Source organism: Lithobates pipiens, unplaced genomic scaffold (assembly GCF_037356315.1).
Source record: "Lithobates pipiens isolate NorthernLeopardFrog02 unplaced genomic scaffold, aLitPip1_a1.2 Scaffold_10, whole genome shotgun sequence".
Lineage (NCBI taxonomy): Eukaryota > Metazoa > Chordata > Amphibia > Anura > Ranidae > Lithobates > Lithobates pipiens.
Window position 1 is genome coordinate 119,906,449 of NW_027507686.1, and position 17,444 is coordinate 119,923,892.

At 45.4% G+C, this 17,444-nt stretch overlaps 1 protein-coding gene across 2 annotated transcripts in view; it reads right to left on the reverse strand.

Annotated features, from left to right (window-relative positions):
• Positions 1–17,444, reverse strand: part of SF1 (splicing factor 1) — a 133,285-nt gene that overhangs the window by 78,515 nt on the left and 37,326 nt on the right. For both annotated transcript variants that reach the window (XM_077457764.1, XM_077457772.1), the window contains one exon: positions 10,934–11,059. In XM_077457764.1, the coding sequence (XP_077313890.1) occupies positions 10,934–11,059 (126 nt within the window). Of the gene's footprint in view, positions 1–10,933; positions 11,060–17,444 lie in introns of those variants that run through there.

Here is a 17,444-nt window from a genome sequence, read left to right on the forward strand (position 1 = left end):
AACTGCCCAGAGGGTCAGGTGTCCTGCAGCCTCAGAATGACAAACCCCTCCTACAAGCTTTAACCACTTCAGCCCGGAAGGATTTACCCCCTTTCTGACCAAGCCCTTTTAGCGATACAGCACTGTCGCTTTGACAATTGCGTGGTCATGCGACATTGTACCCAAACAAAATTTACGTCTTTCACACAAATAGAGATTTCTTTTAGTGGCATTTGCTCACCTCTGCAGTTTTAAATGTTTTGCGCTATAAACAAAAAGCAACAATTTTGAGAAAAAAAAGCATTTTTTACTATAATATCCCCAAAAATATATTTTAAAAAGAAACATTTCTTCCTCAGTTTAGGGCAATATGTATTCTACAGTTTTTTTTTAACCAAAAATAACACGCAATAAACGTATATTGATTTGCGCAAGTTATCATGCTTACAAAATAGGGGATAGATTTCCCCATTCTGCCTCTGTGCCACGTTCACGGGCCACTGGCAGTCCGCGGTGGCATGGGCGTGCCCGCTAGACAAGGACGGAGTGAAGTATAGGTACTTCTATTTGCGCACCCGTGCAAATAGTCGGCAAGTGGTTAACCAGACACTGATACAAGTCATAAGACTGCCATGTACTACTGATGAAAAAGGGCATTTAGCAGTTTATATTTACTAAAATCATTGCAATGTTCTTTGTACTATGGTAGACCCGATAGTGATCGAAGGGTCCTGGGTTTAGTAACACTAACCACTTGCCGGCAGCTGCACGCCGATATACGTTGGCACAATGGCAGCAGTGGGAAAATGGATGTACCCGCACATCCCTTTTAAGGCGATGGGGATAGCAGGACCGGTGGACTATGTCCGCCGGTCTCCCGATCGTGTCACGGAGCCACAGAGTGGGGAAGTGTGTGTAAACAAGGCATTTCCCCATTCTACCTTGTGTCATGACAGATCACTGCTACCTGTCATGTGAATTGAAGCTAACCCCCCCCCCCAGTTAGAATCAAGAATCACTCTAAGACACACTTAACCCCTTCAACGCCCCCTAATGGTCAACCCCTTCAACGCCCCCTAATGGTCAACCCCTTCACTGCCAGTGTCATTTACACAGTAATCAATGCATTTTTATAGCATTGAGTAAATGACAATGGTCCCAAAAAAGTGACAAGTGTCCGATGTGTCCGCCATAATGTCGCAGCCCCGATTAAAAAAAAAAAAAGTGCAGATCGCCGCCATTACCAATTTAAAAAAAAATGCAATAAAAATGTCCCCAAATTTGTAGATTCATTAAACTTATGTGCAAACCAAAATATGCTTATTGCGATTTTCCCAAAAATATGTAGCATATCAGCCTAAACTGAGGAATTATATATTTATATTTTCTTTTTAAAAGTAAAAAATGTGTTTTTTTCAAAATAGTCGCTCTTTTTTGTTTATAGCGCAAAAAATAAAAACCAGAGAGGCGATCAAATACCACCAAAAGAAAGCTATTTGTGGAGAAAAAAAGGACTTCGATTTTGTTTGGGTGCAATGTCGCCCGACCGTGCAATTGTCAGTTAAAGCGGTGCAGTGCCGAATCGCAAAAAGTGCTCTGATCAGGAAGGGGGTAAAATCTTCCAGGGCTGAAGAGATTAAACTTATTAGCTAGCATGCTACATGAAGCTCTTGCTTCAAGTGTAAAAGTGAAGGTGAAAAATATTTGAAGCCTCCAAGACTGCTTCTATATCCCCCTCATTCCATACTGGTTTGCCTTGCTTATGGCTGGCATACTTTGACTCAACTGGGTGTTCCTCTGTGGGGTACCACGGAGCAGGGTATGGAATAAGGCAAGTGTCCTAAAGGAGTACACAGCAACCCTGGTGAAGACCTTTCGGTAAAGTACTAATGGTGAAAGGGCAGTGCGAGTACCTTATATGGGCCCTAGGCAGAAGTGGTGGTAAAGTTGTATACCAACACCTGCATGGGATGAAGCTCTGCACGTTTTACAATGCTGGACTGTAGATAAAGTCCAGGCTCTGTCTCACGTGGCAATACCATGAAGGGGGTCATCTGGGTTTGGGTTCCACAGGAATGGACCAAGATCCTTGACAGCACCCTGCAGCTGACTACATGTTCCACACTAAGTGCCAAAAGAGAACACCCATGCAGGATCTAGTGCCTGAAGCAACATTACAGGCCGTTCCAACAGTGCGGGATCAGGTACAGTACCCAAGGGTTTACCCAAGTTTGCACTAATCTGGAAGCAGAACTTCTATTTGAATTAGAAGGCAGTAAAGGAGGAGGATTGATGAGTTGATTCTGAAGATACAATTTTAAACTAGTTAAGACAAGAGTGATTTCTTTTCAAGGGTAAATTGGCCCGTTACCTTAGTAACCTAGCAAAAAACTGAGGACCCACAAAGTGGATTAGGGTGAAAGGGGAGGCACCCAGGCAGCGTGTCCACAAAAGATTTGGCAGTGTCCAATCAGCTGAAAGCACTTATGACTCGGGGTCTGAATATTTTTCCTCTAGCCTGTACAAAGATAAACTGCTGTCCACACCCTCAGTCTCTCCATCTGTCCAAATGCCAGAAAACCAGCTCAATCATCTTCTGAACAAACATACCAAACAAGGGTATTTAGGGACTGGCTTTTTTCATTTACCCTCCCCTCTTAGGTCTGGTTTGAGATGTTGCAGTTTTTTTTTTTAGGTGTCTTGCTTTTGCCTTATTCCTTTTTATCTTATTTTTCAGGGAAGTGGGAGTACCGAAATGAGGGGCGGCTTCTCCACTCCAGATTTCTATTAATTTCAACAGGGTGTGCAGTACTAATGTCTTGAATCTGGGGGTTTGCATTAAATCCCAGCCATGGCCAGTGACTTAAAGTTATTGTCTTATAATGTCCGAGGTCACTGTGGCCCCCATAAGAGGGGGTCGACTTTGGCAAGAATTGCACCACCTGGCCCCAGACTATTTTTATACAGGAGATGCACTATTTCCAAAGCCACCCCCTTGTATTTAACCTAAGGCTAGAGGGGTCTCAATTGCCATAAGAAAGTCATATCTTTTCTCTTTGGAGTCCATACTGGCTGATCATGAAGGTTGTTCCCTGTTTAGTAAAGGGTTGATAGATGGCCATTTATACACTTTGCTAATCTGTACGTCCCCCATTATTGCACAGTCCCTTTTATTTCTGCAACTCTCAGGAGGGGGGGGGGGGGGGGTGGGGGAGACCTTGGTGAGGTATGGTTAGTGTTGGAGGGGATTTCAATGTTACACTTGACTCTTTGGGCACTTCGTCGGGTAAATCCTTTTTGGGCCATAAAGCATGTTAAACAATTGCTACGTTCCCTCCAACTGGTGTATAACTGGCGGGCACTGCATCACAGGAACAGGGATTATAGTTATTACTCCAAAACTTTTGATTCATATTCCCGATTGGACCTACTTTTGGTAGATCAATTCTGAGCAATGTACGATCTGCTACCATAGAGTAACGATTTCGGATCCCTCTCCTGTGACTGACTTTCTGCCTGACTGCTGCTCATCAGATGGAAAGGAACTGGAGGCCCTCTTAGATGATCCAGGGGTCTTGAAGCGACCTTCCGCTCTTTGAATTCCTATTTTGGGCTCAATTCTTCTGGGGTGTCCAACCTGGTGGTCTAGAAATGTCACAAGGCCATTATAAGAGGGGAGCCGATATCTCATGGCTCTTGCATCAAGAAAAAAATGGTTGAGTTGCTTGATAGGATTCATGACATGGGAGAAATATTTTACTCCCGAGGATGCCAAGCAGTTGGGGGGAAGCTACATTCTGATCTCTTCCGATGCTTGGACCACAGGGCTAGGGACAAGCGCCGTTACTACGCGTACCACTTTTATGAGCACAGGGACAATTGTAGGAAGCTTCTAGCGAGGCAATAAAAAAAAAAAAAAAAAACCTTCCATCACGTCCACAACCTGATGGCTCAAGGTAGATAGATCGATTCCCATGCTAAAGCAAAAGAGGTCAAGTGATATTATGCCTCCCTGTACAATATGACACATGAGGGGGGGGGGGGGTTAACCAATGCCATGAGGACACTGAGGGCATCTCTCAAAGCCTCTGAATTTCCCACCCTACTTCCTCGGGTGTTGGAGGAACTAGAAAGACCATTCCCTGCAGAGGAGATTGGTGCAGCTGTCGCTAGTTTGCCCTTGTACCCGACGGCTTCACCAATGCATATTATAAGATATTCTCTGCCATTCTGGCTTCCCCTCTTTGTAGCTACTTTAACACTATTACTGCCACCAGCCCCTTGCCATCAGAAGCCTTGCTTGCACATGTGACAGTCTTACCCAAGTCGGGTAAAGACCCTTTGCTGAGTGCCAACTATAGACCCATTTCCCTGTTAAATTTGGATACCAAATTGTTCACCAAGCTCCTGGCTCTCCACCTTCAGGACCATGTAACAGCTTTGGTCCACCCTGACCAGACGAGTTTGATGGTGGGCCGAGAAGCGAGAGACAATATGATCGGGGCATTACATATACTTCATTGGGCACAACGTGTACGGGAGCAAGGACCATGTGTGGTTGCCTCGATGGATGCCGAGAAAGCCTTTGACCGGGTCAATTTGGTCTATATGCTGACAGTATTACGCAAGATAGGGTTGGAGACCGTACAATGGGCTGGGCATCCTCTTTGTATGGTGACCCTACAGCCCGGGTAAAAGTTAAAGGGGTACTTTCCAAGCTCCTTATACGCAACGGGGCTAGGCAGGGGTGTCCGCTTTCCTTGCCGTTCGCCCTGGTACTAGAGCCCTTTTTGCTCATCGTGCAAGGCAACATGGATGTTTCCGGGATGAGTATCGGCTTGACCGAATATAAGCGCTCTGTGTACGATTTTCTATTCCAACTCTCGAACCCTCATATTGCCCTACCAATTTTTTATGACTGAGGTACATTTGGGGAAATCAGAACTCCTGCCTATTCATGTCCCCCTTGCGATGGCTTCCTCCTTACAGCAGTCCTTCGCAGCCTTCACAATCACCTTTACAACTTGGAATGGTCTACCGCTTATGTGGTTCAGAAGGGTTATTCCACCTAAGATGACTATACTACCCAGGATAATTTACCTTCTACATACTGCATTTCTCTCCCACATTTTTTTTTTTTTTTTTTTTTTTTTTACTGCATTGGGTGTTTGCTTGGCAGGATAAACATCCCAGAATGGCCCATGATCTTTTATGCAGATCTAAACCGGACAGTGTGGTCGGTCTCCCAGACATGGCCCTCTATTATAAAGCCATGTCACTTGTACGAATCCTGAACTGGCATCATGACTCTAAAGCTCTGGGTTTCACTGGAAAAGATCCAGGCGGATAGGAATCTATCGGGGGCTCCATGGATCCCCACGGCTTCCAGGGACTTATCTGACTGGACTTCACTCTTGAAACAATCTACCCTAGCTATCTGGGATTGACTAAAGATGGGCCAATATGCCCCCAAGACGTCCTCCCCGGTTCCCAGTGGGGTTCTATGGAAATCGGGTCTCCGATAGGAAGCTAGGTGTTGGAGGGGGATGTGGTCAGCGGGGCACGTTTCTTCATCTCTGGTGGTCCTGCCAGAGATTTGGACCTGTTGGGAGGCCATAACCCCATGGATTGCAAAGACAACCCTACGACTTTTCCACAGGGTGCCATCCTCGCTGATCCCCAGGTTTTGGAAACGATCCACCTGCCCCTACCTTCTAGACTGGAAGGTGGTGGATGCTACCATGGAGGCAGAACGCTGGCTATATACAACCAGGGATCAATATGACATGTTCAAGGACATTTGGTCTGGTTGGATGCATTATTCCCTAGAGATTCCCACATATTAGGTACTGTACCCATATGTTCTCCATCATTAGGATGATCTACACTGCACTTTGACCCCACAACACCGGTTGTGGGATTTCCACCCGTCTTCCGTTTTTCTCTTATGTCTTTTTACAGCTCTTTGCTGTTCTACAGAGTTTGAGGTTATTTAATGGAGTACCAATATTGTGCATGGCCTGTTTCCACTCAGAGTATATTCAGATATATGGATATTGATGAAACGTGTTTGGGTCTGCAACCCTGCTCTTCTGCGCCCGTGTTGATGGCGTGTCCTATAGGTTTGTCTACAGAGGGTTTTTGATGTCAGAACAAGGGCAAAGATGTTAGTGAATACATTATGTGCTTTCTGTATTTGCGTGATCTTTTTCTCTTGTATTGTTTGGAAATAAATAAAAATTTCGATAAAAAAAAAAAAAAAAAAAAAAAAAAAAGCTACAAATGAGGTTCAGTAGCAACTGAAGAACATTCCAGAAGAAAATAAAAAAAAATGCCTTGAAAGCAGTAAAAAAGGAGTTGCTTCTCCCAGAATACAGAAAATGCCCATCCCCTAATGTTCCAGTATTCAGGAACGTTAGGTTAGCTGAGATCATGCTTTTGACTATGACCAATCTCAGCTAACCTAAGGTTACTAAATACTGGAAGGCCACGTAGTGTATGATTAAGAAATCAAGCTTATATCCTTTTAAGACCCCTGATATTACTTTTAAAGAAAAATATAAAACTACATAAAGGCAAGAATTTGCACTACACACCTTCTGTGCCAATTGTAAAATTTGGGGGGGGGAAGATTTAAACTTTCAGGCCTCATGCACATTGGGTGTTTTTACAGCAGCTGTTTTTGGCTTTAGATGTTTTTCTACAGTCAAACTCCATCATGTTATCCTATCCGTCCATGCACACATATTCTATTAGCAAATTTTGGCTGGGGTTTTTCTTGGCTTTAAACACCCAAAACTAGTGGATTCTGAGGAGTTTTTCAGCTGTAAAAACATGGCAATGTCAAAAAACCATTAAAACACAGATAAAACGCTCAAAAATGTGGCTCACCATCTTTTGACTTTTTTTAATGAATCAAATTGCTAAAAAAACAAAAAAAACACACTATTACAAAAACATTGAAAAACTCACTGCAAAGCTACTGGCGTTTAGAACGTTAACAGTCCGTTCACACCTGAACGTTTTGTAGCCCTACGCCTGAAGCTACAAAACGCTGGAGGGGAAAAAATCCATTATTCTCAATGGAGATGGTTCACATCTCCACTCCATGTCGCCTGAAGCCCTACGCCTGAAGCTCAAACAAGTTCCGGACCCTTTTTTGTCGCACGAATTGGGCTGATTTGGGCGTTTTCATTCTCATAGAAACTAACGGAAACGCTCGATTCGAGCGTTTAGTGCGACAACGAGCGTTTCTACGGGCGTTTTAACGCTGTATCTGCTCGAGAAAAAATAAGCAGATGAAAAATATTTTTCCTATTGGCTGAAAAAAAACGCCGAAGTTAAAAAACGCTCGTTGTCGCGTGTTGTAGTGTGACAAAACGCTCGTTGTCGCGTGTTGTAGTGTGACAAAACGCTCGTTGTCGCGTGTTGTAGTGTGACAAAACGCTCGTTGTCGCGTGTTGTAGTGTGACAAAACGCTCGTTGTCGCGTGTTGTAGTGTGACAAAACGCTCGTTGTCGCGTGTTGTAGTGTGACAAAACGCTCGTTGTCGCGTGTTGTAGTGTGACAAAACGCTCGTTGTCGCGTGTTGTAGTGTGACAAAACGCTCGTTGTCGCGTGTTGTAGTGTGACAAAACGCTCGTTGTCGCGTGTTGTAGTGTGACAAAACGCTCGTTGTCGCGTGTTGTAGTGTGACAAAACGCTCGTTGTCGCGTGTTGTAGTGTGACAAAACGCTCGTTGTCGCGTGTTGTAGTGTGACAAAACGCTCGTTGTCGCGTGTTGTAGTGTGACAAAACGCTCGTTGTCGCGTGTTGTAGTGTGACACAACGCTCGTTGTCGCGCGTTGTAGTGTGACAAAACGCTCGTTGTCGCGCGTTGTAGTGTGACAAAACGCTCGTTGTCGCGTGTTGTAGTGTGACAAAACGCTCGTTGTCGCGCGTTGTGTGACAAAACGCCGGTAAAAACGTTCAAACACGCTACGCTCAGGTGTGAATGCAGCCTAAACCTCCAGTGTGCATAAGAGCCGGTTCACACAGCGGGCGATGCGAGGCGACACGACTCGCCTCGCTCTCGCAAGTCGCCCCCGTTCTGTACAATGGAACCGTTCTGAGAGGAGCGACTCGAGTCGCTCCGACTCAGAAAAAAGGTTCCTGTACTACTTTTGGGCGACCCCGGGGCGACTTGCATTGACTTCTATACAGAAGTCATTTGCAAGTCGCCGCTGAGGCTGCGGCAGGTCGCGGCGAGGCAAGTCGGAGTCGCCTCGCCTCGCCTGCAGTGTGAACCGGCCCTAAGGCGTAAAAAAAAAAAATGTCCTGGTTGTAGGGAGGGGCCTGGCAGCTTAAGGATTGCTCCACCTAATGGACACCAAATAATGCCTGCTTTTCCCCTCATTCACTGTCCTCTATTAGTCGGAAGTTCAGAAGACCCTTAACTCTGAAAGTAAAATAGTTGTAAACAGCCATGCAGGAAAGACTTACGCCTATTATAGCGGTAGTAAACTCAGTCAATACTTTTTCCCCACGCTAAGCACCGATAACTTTCACATCCCTGTCTTTTATAGAGGCCCAATCTGAACCTTTCAGTAGAAATAACCCAATGATTAGTGCAGCGACATTACTGGCACAAGCACATTTAGTCACCCATTCACGACATACTGTGTGCCAATCAATACATCCTGTTGCCATGTCTATCAGCACTGCATTGCAATAGCACGAGATTGCTGTCCCAAAGGGGATTTCCTCAAACATCCTATGTGACTAGCTACGTCACTGGGGGTGTGAACAATGGCATTCAGGATCAACATAGGGAGCACATTTGCATGTGTACTCTAATTGGTTATATGGGGCAATGTTGCCATGGCAACAATGTACAAAAACAAGGCTTGGTTAACATTTACTGCACATATGCTGGATTCTGGCAATGACAGTAAAAAGGGAAGAAGTTCAGCTGAGGATAAAATCGGGGCTGCAAATGAAAATATGGTGCTTGCTTCAGCTAGAGCAGATAAGAAACTAAGCTGCAGAAGCCGTAAGAAAAATGGAATGAGGCCAATTAGCATTCCAGTGTGATTGTAAATTTTATACATGGTGACCTCACGATTACTGTGGATTGTGGTTTCAGAGTTTACTACCGCTTTAAAAAGACATCTGGCATATTGTGGTGTCCACTAAAGACTTTACATGGCTGACAATTTTCACTTTAAGGCCTCATGCACACAGGACATTTTTACAGCTGCTTTCAGCAGCGTCAGACTTTCTGCAGCTCAAAAACACCTCTCCACGTTATTCTGTGTGTACATGTACACACACAGGCTTTTAGGAGCTGTAAGAGGGATTGTTGGGGTTTTTTTTTTTCCACAGCTTAAAAACAGGGCCACCGGTGTTAGAGCGGTAAACACTGCCAAACAGCTTAACGCTGGATAAAGCACCAACACCCCCCCCACCCCCCCCCCCCCGAGAAACCAGACCCTTACCAAAGCATGCAGCCTGGCAGGCGGGGGGGGAAGCATCCTGTGACGTCACCCCCCAATCATGCCTGTGGCTATATAAGTAATGGCGCACCCAGCATTACAGAGGAAGAAGACAGCAAAGCGGGGGTAGGGGGTTGGGCGGGGCTTGTGATCGGCCGAGGAAGGAGACTGCGCAGAGAGGAGAACCGGCCGAGGAAGGAGACTGCGCAGAGGAGAACCGGCCGAGGAAGGAGACTGCCGGTTCTCCTCTGCGCTGTCTCCTTCCTCGGCCAGTTCTACTCTCTGCACTGAGGAAGGAGACAGCGGAGGGAGAAGAAAAGTCGAAAAGATGTCGGAGCTGCTTTAATAAATTAAATTACTTTATTAAAAAACCTGTGTACTATTTTTGACTTTTTTGGGTGAATGGGTACAATGTATCCCATATACACACATGGGGTGGGGGGGCTGGGATCTGGGGGCCCCCTTGGGGCTTCCAGATTCCCATAAGCCCCCTGCCCACAAACACGACAAGCAGCCAGGGTTGTCAGGAAGAGGCCCTCGTCCCCTGGCCTGCATGCTCGAATAAGGGTCTGGCATGCCCTTGATGGGGAACTCCATGTCAGTAGTTTCCCCACTTTGGCAAGGGTTCCCCTTTATGATCCTTTCGGTGCAGCTTGTGCACTGAGGATCTTAATGATTTAACTTGTGGCATGACTTCAAATCAATGGGTTGTTTTACAGTTTTCCTGGTGTTGGTAGTAGCTTTGCAGCTCGTTTTCTCTAACGCCCTTTGTGCATTAGGCCTAAACATCGGCTTATACGTCAAAGTATATTTGCATACAATGTGCTTTCCCATGTCTGAAGGTACCAGGGAGCTCTGGTATCTTATATACCAAAACCAAAAGGTATGAACAGGATGTGTGTGGTAGCTGCAATTACAAAACAAAGCCATTTTATATATGTTCACATTAAACTACCCTGTATACACAATTATCCTAAACACAAATTAGATTTTTACAGCATTTAGTAGGAGTAGGCTTTGAGAAATTCTCTTGTGTGCAGTTCCCTATGGCTGATGGTCCCAGCAGCAGTGTCAATGTACGGGGAAAAGGCTAGACATGTCACTGATACAAAAATAAAACGTTCAAGTACAGTTAAAAACGTCATGCAAATAGATTTAAACTGATATTACTAGCATTCGGTTTATTAAACAACGTCTTAAGATTACTTTATTAATCTAAACAGGAATTTTACAATCTTCCTAAACTATCACAAAAAAATACTACGAGCACCAACCTTGTATTTTCTGTTAACATGACTAAAACAAAGCATTCAAATACAGGTTTGTATTCTAAAACAAAATCAAACATTCCTTAATCTTTAGGATATAAAAATTTATTGGATGAATTGGTCTACCTCTTGTGCATTGAACAAAATCAACTTAAGATAAGATCTTGGCATAGCTGAAAAAATTCAATTTCTAAAATTGGTAACATATATTACCTATATATGCTCTCTCTTGTTCACGGCTGAGTCCTGGGGGTATAACTGTTGGCATCCCAGGAATTATTGTCTTCTGGTCTGGGGTTTCATCATTCCAGCGACTGCGTTTTCGCTTCCGTGAAAAATCTGCAGATTGTGCACATGTTAGCTACTTTGCAGCGTTACAAAAATATTTATTCCTTACATTTATACATAATACAAGACCGGTATATATGCATTATTGTAGTAGTAGTATTTTGGTATAGCAAGAAGGTCATGTTATTTCTTGTCCTGGCATCCTGTGAAGCACAGAAAAACCTTTGCAATCGGGTCATAGACAAACAAAAACCTAACAAATGTTTAATCTTCACAGGCATTAGGCTCTAAAAACACAATGTCAACTTGACTACTTGGGACAAAAGGAGTCTCTGGAAAAAAGGCACCATGACCACCTGTACTTCTGACACCTTGTCGGGTACCTATGTTGCAGCACACGGCAATGCATGGTAGGCAACGCACAGGTCATCCAGCAGATCGGATTCTTGGTCTACTGTGGGGCATAAATCTTTTCAAACTCCACAATGTACTTAAAGTATTGTCATAAGTCTCCCAGTGTTATAGCTCCCGCAGCCCGCTCTAAAGAGTTGACTGGGGCAGACTGACGCTGGTTGAGAGCCGTTTGGTAGTGGAAAGCTCCTTGGGGATGTAGAGAAGTGTTTGCGGAGTGGGGACATGTCCACCAGCTAAGTGTCCCTGTACGATGCACAGAAAGATCGCATGGTGGGGTGTGCTCACTCTGCAAAGACATTAGAGATCGACCGATATATCGGCCGATTGTGCTGATAAAAAGGCCGATTATATGTTGATCGTTTGCAAGTCGAGCTGAAAGATACAATGTTTCTTCTTCAATGGACTGAACTCCGTGTAGAATTCTCAGTTTAACCATTTAAAGACCAAATCTTTTCTGACACTTGTTGGTTAGAGATATTGGGGAAGTGTGAGCAAGGGGACCATCACGGGGCACATACATTTATTAGATCAATATGAAAAAAGCCAGTAATCCATAAAAATAGTTTATTAAAAATACAAAATATTACAGCTTCGGGTATATCTCACAAATTCCTAGGGGAAGGTGAGTTAATTCGACTAGTTTCGCTTCTCAGCTTCTTCAGGATATTACCTACATCTAAAAATACATCAATATATAAATATACAATAATAATAGCAGTACATTTAGCAAATCAATAAGGGAGAAAATGTTACGGTATATAGTGAGAGCGGGGTCTTGCCTATCTGCCCTTGAACAAACCAGAACCCGGTTTGTTCAGGGGCACCATTTTCACATTCACACTAAGGTTTCTAATTTTGCTCTCACAGGGGTTCTGTGACCCCCGATATGGTGATTGGTCTGATATGCTGACTATATTAACCTTGGGGTTAATTCTTATTAAAGTGGCTTCTATCTTAATATGGCCGTTGTGTAGGAAATGCACGTGATCCTCACCACCTCCTTCACTATGGGAATTGTTCCTTTTTCTTTTTTAAGACTTTTTTTCTCAAACTAAAAATTACCTTTGTTTAGATCTAGATCGGCAGTTTGGGTTAATTCCCCTCCCAGTCCCTGGGGAAGGCTCCTTTCCTTCCCCCGACCGGGTTCTGGTTTGTTCAGGGGCAAGGGCAGATAGGTAAGACCCCGCTCTCACTATATACCGTAACATTGTCTCCCTTGATTTGCTAAATGTACTGCTATTGTATTATGATTATTGTATATTTATATATTTATTAATAAATGTATTTTTAGATGTAGGTAATATCCTGAAGAAGCTGAGAAGCGAAATTAGTCGAATTACCTCACCTTCCCCTATGAAATTGTGATATATACCCGAAGCTGTAATATTTTGTATTTTTAATAAACTATTTTTATGGATTACTGGCTTTTTTCATATTAATCTAATAAATGTACGTGCCCCGCGATAGTCCCCTTGCTCACACTTACCCGATATCTCTGATTGGAGACCAGAGATCTCGATTTAATTTTCAGTCTGATTGGGATGAGGGTGCATATTTATATTTTATATATATGTTTACTTTATGTGAGGCCACCCATTACTTGTTGCTTACAAGTAAAAATACTAGGGATGCACCATAATTTCGGCCGCCGAAACATATCGGCTGAAAATGCCCTTTTCGGCAATTTGCCGAAAGGAAAAAACGGCCGATAATTGAGCTGAAAATGGGGCGGGGCGCGGGTGGGGCGGAGCACCGCCCCCGGTGCCGTCCATCATGGGAGATCTATAACGCAGGAGAGCCACCTCCGCCGTCTGGTCAATAGAGCGCCGGGAACATCACAGCTTTAATTTCAATAGCTGTGTGTTCCCCGTCGCGCACTGTCGCATACAGCCCCTCCCCCTTGTCCGGGGAACTGTGATAGACAGATTACCCATCCAGATGGCGGAGGCGGCTCTTCTCTCTCTTCGCGGCAACTCTGGCTGCACAGGGGACAGCACACTTATGTACCATGTCGCCAGTCTCTGGCCCCCTCCTGTACCATGTCGCCAGTCTCTGGCCCCCTCCTGTACCATGTCGCCAGTCTCTGGCCCCCTCCTGTACCATGTCGCCAGTCTCTGGCCCCCTCCTGTACCATGTCGCCAGTCTCTGGCCCCCTCCTGTACCATGTCGCCAGTCTCTGGCCCCCTCCTGTACCATGTCGCCAGTCTCTGGCCCCCTCCTGTACCATGTCGCCAGTCTCTGGCCCCCTCCTGTACCATGTCGCCAGTCTCTGGCCCCCTCCTGTACCATGTCGCCAGTCTCTGGCCACCTCCTGTACCATGTCGCCAGTCTCTGGCCACCTCCTGTACCATGTCGCCAGTCTCTGGCCACCTCCTGTACCATGTCGCCAGTCTCTGGCCACCTCCTGTACCATGTCGCCAGTCTGACCACCTCCTGTACCATGTCGCCAGTCTGACCACCTCCTGTATAAAAATATTTTTATAAACAGTAATTTTCGGCATCGGTGCTGTTTCGGTATCGGTTTCCAGCCTAGTTTATTTTTCATTCGGTATCAGCACCAAAAAACCCATTCGGTGCATCCCTAAAAAATACTGTATTTTCCGCTAGAAAATCACTTAGAACCCCAAAAATATATATATTTTTAGCAGAGACCCTAGGGAATAAAATAGCGGTTGCAATATTTTATGTGACACGGTATTTGCACAGAGGTCTTTCAAACGCAATTTTTTTGGAAAATATACACTGGAGAAAAAAAAAACGAACACAGTAAAGTTAGCACTTTTTTTCGTCCAAAAGTTTTGAGTACCTGTTTTTGTGTATTTAATATATAGTTTTTTTTTATCGAAATTATACAAGTGAACTGATTGGAGGTTTGTGTTTAATGTTTAAATGCAAGAAATTTGCTGTACCACTTATTACTGAATGCTGCTTTCATACTGGAGTGGGCAGGCGTTGATGGTAAAAGCTGCTAATTTTAGCAGCGCTATTCGGCTGCTAGTGGGGCGCATATAACCCAGCTATTGGCCGAGGAATGAGTTAAATGTGCCTGTAAAGCGCTGCTGCCAAATAGCATTGCAGGCGCTTCAGCAGTGGTGCCCATTCATTTCAATGGGCAGGAGTGGTGGAGGAGCGGTTTACACCACTCCAAAGATGCTGCTCACAGGAATTTTAACGTCCTGCCAGAGCATCTCATTGTGAAAGCACTCAGACTTTCACACAGACTGCAGGGGAGCCATTTTAAAGACAATTTACAGGCACTATTTTTAGCCCAAAAGCGCCTGAAAAACACCCCAGTGTGAAAGGTGTCCAACTTGGATTTTATGAGTTGAAGGGAAAAAAACAAAAACAAAAAAAATAAATAAAAATGGCTTAAACATCGGCCCTAAAAAGAATCGGCATCATATATCGGCCGCTGCGATTTCTAAATATCGGCATCGGCCAGAGAAAACCCCATATCGGTCGACCTCTAAAAGACATTATCAGTTTAACGAGTGTGCGTTCGTGTCACCCGTGTGCCTGATCAACATATTTGTGGTCCTATGAGCATACACCTGCCAATAATCTCTCATCCACAAGGACAGTAGAATAGTCTGGGTATGTGTTCTCTGGAACATAGAATAAGGCTTCATGCACACGAGACGCAGATGCAAACGCTGCTGGACACATGTTGAAACCGGCGTTTAGAAACGCGCGTTTTGCCGCGATTTTTACCGCGTTTGCGTCTAGAAGTGTTTAGTTAAGCTAACATCATAGACCCTCCCCAGCTCAAAAATTAACTATTTCAGCAATTTTGTGAGACCAGAGTGAGTAGCAGCAGCTGTGAGAGCTGCAGTGTACTTGTATTTAGCGTGTCACTTGCCACGTCACCTGCCACAAGTTGTGGATTGTCCAACTGCCACGTCACCTGCCACAAGTTGTGGATTGTCCACTTGCCACGCGACTTGCCACATCACCTGCCACGTCACCTGCCACAAGTTTTGGATTGTCCACTTGCCACGTCACTTGCCACGTCACTTGCCACAAGTTGGGGATTGTCCACTTGCCACATCACCTGCCACGTCACCTGTCACAAGTTGTGGATTGTCCACTTGCCACATCACTTGCCACCTGCCATGTCACTTGCCACAAGCTGTGGATTGTCCACTTGCCACGTCACCTGCCACAAGTTTTGGATTGTCCACTTGCCACGTCACTTGCCACAAGTTGGGGATTGTCCACTTGCCACATCACCTGCCACGTCACCTGTCACAAGTTGTGGATTGTCCACTTGCCACATCACTTGCCACCTGCCATGTCACTTGCCACAAGCTGTGGATTGTCCACTTGCCACGTCACTTGCCACAAGTTTTGGATTGTCCACTTGCCACGTCAGCTGCCACGTCACTTGCCACAAGATGTGGATTGTCCACTTGTCACATCACCTGCCACATCACTTGCCACATCACCTGCCACGTCACCTGCCACAAGTTGTGGATTGTCCACTTGCCACGTCACTTGCCACATCACCTGCCACGTCACTTGCCACGAGATGTGGATTGTCCACTTGCCACGTCACTTGCCACGTCACTTGCCACAAGATGTGGATTGTCCACTTGTCACATCACCTGCCACATCACCTGCCACAAGTTGTGGATTGTCCACTTGCCACGTCACTTGCCACATCACCTGCCACGTCACTTGCCACGAGATGTGGATTGTCCACTTGCCACGTCACCTGCCACAAGATTTGGATTGTCCACTTGCCACGTCACTTGCCACGTCAGCTGCCACATCACTTGCCACAAGATGTGGATTGTCCACTTGTCACATCACTTGCCACATCACCTGCCACGTCACCTGCCACAAGTTGTGGATTGTCCACTTGCCACGTCACTTGCCACATCACCTGCCACGTCACTTGCCACGAGATGTGGATTGTCCACTTGCCACGTCACCTGCCACAAGTTTTGGATTGTCCACTTGCCACGTCACTTGCCACGTCACTTGCCACAAGATGTGGATTGTCCACTTGTCACATCACCTGCCACATCACCTGCCACAAGTTGTGGATTGTCCACTTGCCACGTCACTTGCCACAAGTTGTGGATTGTCCACTTGCCACAAGATGTGGATTGTCCACTTTCCACATCACCTGCCATGCCACCTGCCACAAGTTGTGGATTGTCCACTTGCCACGTCACCAGCCACATCACCTGCCACAAGTTGTGGATTGTCCACTTGCCACACCACTTTCCACGTCACCTGCCACGTCACCTGCCACAAGTTTTGGATTGTCCACTTGCCACGTCAGCTGCCACGTCACTTGCCACAAGATGTGGATTGTCCACTTGTCACATCACCTGCCACAAGTTGTGGATTGTCCACTTGCCACGTCACTTGCCACATCACCTGCCACGTCACTTGCCACGAGATGTGGATTGTCCACTTGACACGTCACCTGCCACGTCACTTGCCACGCCACCTGCCACAAGTTTTGGATTGTCCACTTGCCACGTCAGCTGCCACGTCACTTGCCACAAGATGTGGATTGTCCACTTGTCACATCACCTGCCACATCACTTGCCACATCACCTGCCACAAGTTGTGGATTGCAAAGACAAAGGGGGGTAATAGATATGGCGCTTATACCTATATGTGGGGACTAGTAGTGTGTTGCAAGTGGACAATCCACAACTTGTGGCAGGTGGCATGGCAGGTGACGTGGAAAGTGGACAATCCACAACTTGTATAACTGGGGGGTGGGTTGCGCTATGGATCCTTAAGAGTGAATGTAGAAAGGAAAAGAAAAGAGAAGTTAAAAGGTAAGAGCAGCCTCTATTGATTTCCACCCACGGGTGGAACGATGCAAAGACAAAGGGGGGTAATAGATATGGCGCTTATACCTATATGTGGGGACTAGTAGTGTGTTGGTGTATAAAAATGTATTGTATTGTATAGGTCAATTTTCACATGTGTGGCAATATATAATTCTTAAAGTGCTGACTAATTTTGGGCCAAAGTGTATATAATATATATTTTCCAG